General features: G+C 44.3%; 1 protein-coding gene across 2 annotated transcripts; it reads left to right on the forward strand.

The window, feature by feature from the left end:
• Nucleotides 1–2,722: 2,722 nt before the first annotated feature.
• LOC103660631 (sperm acrosomal protein FSA-ACR.1) lies at nucleotides 2,723–6,501 on the forward strand. 2 transcript variants are annotated; one of them, XM_008688272.2, is made up of 5 exons: nucleotides 2,723–2,877; nucleotides 3,161–3,229; nucleotides 3,455–3,781; nucleotides 5,251–5,370; nucleotides 6,118–6,501. In XM_008688272.2, the coding sequence occupies exons 1-5, from the start codon at nucleotides 2,874–2,876 to the stop codon at nucleotides 6,240–6,242; spliced, it is 645 nt and encodes a 214-aa protein (XP_008686494.2). In that variant the 5' UTR covers nucleotides 2,723–2,873; the 3' UTR covers nucleotides 6,243–6,501. The 2 variants fall into 2 exon arrangements, with proteins under 2 accessions (XP_008686494.2, XP_008686491.2); XM_008688269.2 differs by having other exon boundaries at nucleotides 3,161–3,781.
• Nucleotides 6,502–6,746: the final 245 nt, after the last annotated feature.

Raw genomic sequence — 6,746 nt, forward strand, 5'->3', positions numbered from 1 at the left:
CATTAAGCGTCTGCCTTCAGCTCAGGTCATGATCCCAGGGTCCTGGGATCAAGTCCTGCATCAGGCTCCCTGCTCAGTGGGAAGCCTGCTTCTCCCTCTCCTGATCCCCCTGCTGGTGTTCCCTCTCTCACTGTGTCTTTCTGTGTCCAATAAATAAATAAAATCTTCAAAAACAAAACAAAACAAAAAAAACCATGGATGAAAAGGAAGAAGAATATAGAATAAATACTTTTATCTCAATCTGTGTGTGTGTGTGTGTGTGTGTGTGTGTGTGTATTTCCCCCTCTAATCTTCCACTGGCTAAATCCAGTGTGAACACCATCAGCAGTCAGGGGATCAAGACAATTGAGATTAGCCTCCAGGGCCAAAAAAAGGGGCTGATTCAAAGGGCCAAACACAAAATAATCAGCCAATCACACCTCACTGTCAAGAACATTTCAAAAAGAGAATAAATAGCTTTTAAAATGTATTACAAAGAGAATATGTTATTTTGGTAATATGATTTTTTTTTTAAGGATGGGGCAAAGAGCCCCCATACACCATGCTATACATGGCAAATCAGCCTTCACTCGCACAGTTCGCCCTGATTTGTTAGAAAGCCATCCTGCCTGAGCAGCCAACATGAGAACCTCAGAGCTCAACCCATTGTGAGGCACATGGGTGGTCTCTGAGGTTCTAGAATTCTCAGGAGCTGTAGCTTAGCATTGGGAGCTTCTGCTCACAGTTTTCCTTCACAGCTCTTGGGTGCCCTACGCCAGGGTCTCCTCTTTCCCAAAATCCAGATGAAGAAGTTTCTCTTACTAATGAGTCTTTATCTGATTGGATGTGCCAGAGGTGAGTCCCCTATCTTGGCTCTGGGAGACTTCTTTCAGGTCTTCCAGCCCTTGAAGAAAGAAGACCAGAATATTAGTTACCCAAACCAATCTGACTCAGAATCAGAAATAGCTGAACCAGTTCAACTCTGAGAGCCAGTTGATTCCTCCTCGTAATGGCTTTACCATCAGAGAAGCCTGCTGGCTTGGCACAGTCTCATTCCTACTACTTCTTTCAGCCACTCACCATTTGTACCTGATGCTCTGTGAGATGAGAAGATAGGCCTAATGGTTCTGTGGAAGTCCAATGAAGGTTTGTCCCAAGGAACTGAGTGCAAGGGATCTTTCTGTAGTTAATGTAGCAAGGAAAGATACAAGGAGATGGGAATGTGATGTACCCAGAAAGCCGTCTCAGAGCACAGCAGGGATATGGGCCAGAGACCCTAAGAGTCTCTCCTTCATGGCCAGGTTCTACCCATCTAGGACCCCTTTAGGGTCCTCATTCATGATGGGCTGTGTTCCCTCATTCCTCCTAGAGGAGAAGAGAGAGGCCATGAGCTCTGAACTGTCGGCTAAGTGACAAAGTGTTTTCCGTAATGTTGGTTGTCTGAGATTTTGGTTTTTGCTCTTTTAGACTGTCAAAAGTTGATTCAGAAACGTAGATACATAGCTACCAGATGGTAGTATATACCAGCCACGTGGCGAAGCAGTGAGTCATCAACTCTAAGAACGACTAAGAAATGAATGTGCTCTTTCAAGCTTCCTTTCTACATCAGAAATCTCTTTATTAAAACTTCTGTTAACTGTTAAAAGAATCAGTCAAGCAGATAATATTCAGCAACAACTTTTAAAAATAAAAACCTCCCCAAAGCCTTTCCAAACCTTACCTTTCCTTTATCAACATATTCTAATCCTAGTCTTTCAGAAAGTCATCAATTATAAAGACTGTGAATTACCCAGAATATATGTATCTATGGCAGGACTCTTACAGAGATAAGGGTAATTCAGCACCCTAGGCTACCTTGTCCTCAACAGATCTTGTCATTCCTCTCAGCTTTTGGCTAGGATTAATAATTCAGTCTTTATAGTCTACCCACCCTCCTCTGGGTTACTCAGTCTAATCACAGAGTAATAATCAAATTGTTTGGTGCTACATTCAATAAAATGAAAAGTCCTACCTAAAGAATATTTGTCTAATAGTCATTGGTGAGATGGATTCAAGGTAGAAGGGACTGGCCAGAAGAGAATGACTGGCTAAGAGTTTTCTTAAGTCCCAGTATGAAGTGGGAAGGAGAGAAAAATAAAATTAATTGAACACTTAGGCAATACACTAGGCACTTCACAATTTATCTTACTGAAAACTCATGCAACTGGGGCACCTGGGTGGCTCAGCCATTAAGCGTCTGCCTTCAGCCCAGGTCATGATCCCAGGGTCCTGGGATCGAGCCCCACATCGGGCTCCCTGCTCAGTGGGAAGCCTGCTTCTACCTCTCCCACTCCCCTTCCTTGTGTTCCCTCTCTCACTGCCTCTTTCTGTCAAATAAATAAAATCTTAAAAAAAGAAAGAAAGACAGAAAGAAAGAAAACTCATGCAACTACATGAAGTGGGTACAAATGGTCCATCACAAGGAATCTCAATTCAGAAATAAATATGCAAAGAATGTTTTTATCTTAATAACTGATCCCAACTTTGAGTGTCCAACCCACATGGATTGGGGACACAGTGTAAGAAAGAACTTGAATTTGCCAAATAAAAACGTCTTAAATCCGGTCTGATCATTTTTGTGGGTTCATTAGATATTTGTCATCTCTGGTTTAAAAATTATCCTGTCCAAAGGGTAAAATCTTCTACCTTCAATTTCAGCTAGAATTACTTATCTATTGAACCAAGTTGCTTTCTCTTTCCCTTTTGTATTTTCGTCCTTCCTGCCTTTCACCCAGAGAGGAACCGGAGGGAGGGCTGGTGGTAGACTTCTGATAATGTGATCGATGGCACACTGATTTCCTGATGCTGGCTTTGTCGGGGAGGCACACCATTTTCCCTTCGGGTGCTTTTGGTACATGGGTGAGTGGGTCCCCCTGTATGTTTCTTAATAACGTGGATCTTTAAAATACTTTCTTAAATGCCAGAGGCGGTCTCCGTGTGTTTCATTAACGCCTCCGTCCTTCATGGTCTCTTGGGTAATGGGTTGATTTCCTCCAACATCTGCAATACCTTCAGATGCCTGACCAGGCACACAGGAAACCCAGGAATCCCATATTAGCCTTACTGTATAAGAAAAGCAGTCTTTGTCCTGGACATTCTTCCTCTCACCTTCACTCTCTCTTCTGTTCCTTCTCCATCCCAGGAGCATCAGGTCAGCCTGATGAGCCTCCTGGCTCTATGGACCATCAAGCTTCAGTTCAGCAATTTTCAGGTGAGTACTTTTCACTCGGAAACCCTTCAGATGGTGAGGCTTTATATGAGACTTCTGCAGGCGAGAGCACTTTAAGCGAGCACGCTTCGGGCGGGCACACTTCAGCTGAACACGCTTCAAGTGAGCACACTTCAAGTGAGCATACTTCAGGTGAACATGCTTCAGGTGAACACACTTCAGGTGAGCATGCTATGGGTGAACACACTTCAGGCGAACACACCACAGGTGAGCACACTTCTGGAGAACAACCTTCAGGTGAACAGCCCTCTGGTGAAAAGCCTTCCAGTGAACAGGCTTCTGGTGAACAGGCTTCTGGTGAAAAGCCTTCCGGTGAACAGGCCTCAGCTGAAAAGCCTTCAGGTGAACAGCCTTCCGGTGAACAGGCCTCAGCTGAAAAGCCTTCAGGTGAACAAGCTTCCGGTGAGAAACCTTCCGGTGAACAGGCTTCAGGTGAACAAGCTTCAGCTGAACAGGCTTCAAGTGAACAGGCGTCAGGTGAAAAGCCACTGGGTGAACAGCCTTCAGGCATTCCACCTTCAAGCACATTTTCAGGTGAGGCACATTTTCAGGTGAGGTGCATCTGGACGGGTGCTAGTCCTTGACTTCAGCGGAGAAATAGGCAGCACATTAAGAAACCCACCTTTAAGGAGAGGGCATAGAAGAAAGACTAGTTCACAAACACGTCACAGACATCTCTTTACAATAATACCAGGAGGCAGGATATACGTTTTGTGGAGCCCTGAAGGCTAAACCATTTTGAGGGCTCTTTAAAAAAAATAAAATAACACAAATACAAAATGCCTGCAGTCCCTCCAACTTCACTCAATGTAAGAAATTATGAATATAAATGCCCACGGCTCCCTTGGAAGGGGCTCATGGGACACTAACCTTCATGAGCTTCATGCTTAATCTGCCTCAACAAACTATGTTAGAATGCCTCGCAAACTCTGGAAAGAGACGACTAGCCCTGAAGCTGGTGGCTTTCTTTTGTCTGAACACGGAAATTAGAGCATGAACACACTTTTGTCTGTTAGAGTCATAAAGAAGTTCCCAGCACAACTGCAATTCTTGGGCTTTTACTAAAAAAGGAGTTGTTCAAGAAAGAAAAACAAGATCCAGAGTTTGACCCCTGAAGATACACGGAAAATAGAGCATGAACACACTTTTGTCTGTTAGTCATAAAGAAGTTCCCAGCACAACTGCAATTCTTGGGCTTTTACTAAAAAAGGAGTTGTTCAAGAAAGGAAAACAAGATCCAGAGTTTGACCCCTGAAGATATTCCCAGACATAAGCACTTCATATTTCCTCCCATTGCATAAGAAGTAGTATTCCAAATCTTCAGATGAGAGAAGTGGGGCTAACGGCACATAGCTAGAAAGTAGCAATCCTTGGATTCAAACTTAAGTTGGTCTGACTTCGAAGCTCACATGCTTCCTATTTCTTTACGCTTCCTTAACTAGGGAGTTGGCAATGGAGATAATAAAAGAGGCAAAATGGAAGCATTTCAAAAAGAATGTCCTTTGTGACAAATTGACATTGTTGAAGGTCAACTTGAAAACGGAGAACGGTCACTCTTTCAGCGTTTGCAACATTAGAGCATTCTAACATAGCTTATTAATCAGTCAGTTCTTACTCTAAGTGTGCCTTGTGGGTGAGAGTATGATGGGGGAGTAAAAAGGGGAGCCAGTCATGTGATTAAAGCTCTACTTGGCTCCTATGGAGTTAGACGTGGCAGGAACCAGTGGGGATATGAATTGGAGTAAACATCAGTATTATAGAGAGAAATTTGGGATTCTTCAGCAATGAAAATTATAGATGAAGCAGTAATAATGAAGGAATTGCCCCTGGTCCAGAAGAGAGACTATGATCTATCAGATTCAGGGCCCTCAAATGCCCAAAGAACCAAACAATGACATGTGTTGTATCCAGGCTACTTGCTGTCCATCATCCCTCTCCTTGTGACTCATGGGTCTCTGCCTGGTCCATCAGGAAATTTCATCAGGCTTATCTTAAATTTGCAGGCCCAATATTAAATTGCCACACATGCTCATATATGAATGATCAAGGAAAATGTCTTCGTGGAGAGGGAGTCTGCTCCACTCAGAATTCCCAGCAGTGCATGTTAAAGAAGATCTTTGAAGGTATGTGGAGACTTCATAGTACAGTCTGTGCCAGAGAAACACATCAACTAACTTGAGTACTCTTGGGAGCAACTGGGGTGGTGGGAGCCCAAGGCGGGGTCAAGCTGTGATTCCCCAGAAACTGGAGAGTCAGGAGAACCTTATCCTTTCAAGAATTAAGAGCAGAATTCTTGTTACTGATGGGGAGGTAGAGGCCCTTCCCAGCAGGTCTATGATGTCTTAAAAAGAGACAGGGAGACTGGCTGTCTCTTCCTGTAAAAGAAATGCATGAGTTGCACCACCTTGAGATGTTGAGACATTGACCATAACATAAGCTCAGGACTGTGTCTGTCTTGTTCATGGGTATATATTCCTAGCACTTAGCACATTTAGGCATTTAGTAAATGCTGAATACATGAATAAAGAATTGTCTATCAGTCAGTGTTCACAGGTTGCCAGACCTATCTTGCTATATTCCCATACTCTCTACCCTTATACTCACTCCTCATCCCCAAAATAAGGTTACTGCCATCCAGTGAACCACACTGCCTGACTTCCCTTGTGGTTTGTCTAGTCCCTCAAGGCAGGCAGTGGACAACAGATGTGGGGAAGGGCCCAGAAAAGACAGTTGGAAGGAGAGGAGGAGGAAGAATATACAAGCTAGAGGTCTTGGTCGTGCCTGCACGGGGACACTGGGGACCATGGATGAAGGCGAAGGTCGGAGGAGGAAGCCTTCTGCTCACTACAGTCTGTCTCTGCTTCTTTCAGGTGGAAAACTCCAATTCATGGTTCAGGGGTGTGAGAACATGTGCCCATCTATGAACCTCTTCTCCCATGGAACCAGGATGCAAATCATATGCTGTCGGAACCAATCTTTTTGCAACAAGACCTAGAAGCCTGTGCCCTTGCTTCCTGCCCTGACTCAGGCAGCAAAAATTCTCCATCACCCTACAGGGCTCGATTTATATTTTGTTTCTTCCCAGTCAATAACTAATCACATCTGCTCCGCCTGAGCGTCAGACAGGATGTTCAAATACCTCACCTTTCCTCTCCTCTCCATGCCCCATTACCCATTCTTCTCTGTCGTCTGCCTTCCCTTAGCCCATCTCTCAACATTCTTTTCTTTCTCAATAAATTCTGCATGGTCAAGAATATAGACTGGAGCCATGCCCCGTTACCCATTCTTCTCTGTCGTCTGCCCTTCCCTTATCCCATCTCCCAACATTCTTTTCTTTCTCAATAAATTCTGCATGGTCAAGAATATAGACTGGAGACGGACTTCTTTTCCCATCAGCCAGTTGCAGGGTCAGCCTGAGCTTGCTTCCTCTCCACACACTACAGTGGATGCGTTTTAAATCCCTCCACATTCATCAAAGTGGAGGGGTCCCCCAGGGCAG

This window comes from Ursus maritimus, unplaced genomic scaffold (assembly GCF_017311325.1).
Source record: "Ursus maritimus isolate PB19 unplaced genomic scaffold, ASM1731132v1 scaffold_16, whole genome shotgun sequence".
Lineage (NCBI taxonomy): Eukaryota > Metazoa > Chordata > Mammalia > Carnivora > Ursidae > Ursus > Ursus maritimus.

Excerpts from the sequence above, each read along its gene's own strand:
- LOC103660631 (XM_008688269.2), top strand. Across the intron at positions 3,782-5,250 it reads ACCTTCAAGCACATTTTCAG|GCCCAATATTAAATTGCCAC; the intron begins GTGAGGCACATT and ends TTAAATTTGCAG. Across the intron at positions 5,371-6,117 it reads GTTAAAGAAGATCTTTGAAG|GTGGAAAACTCCAATTCATG; the intron begins GTATGTGGAGAC and ends TGCTTCTTTCAG.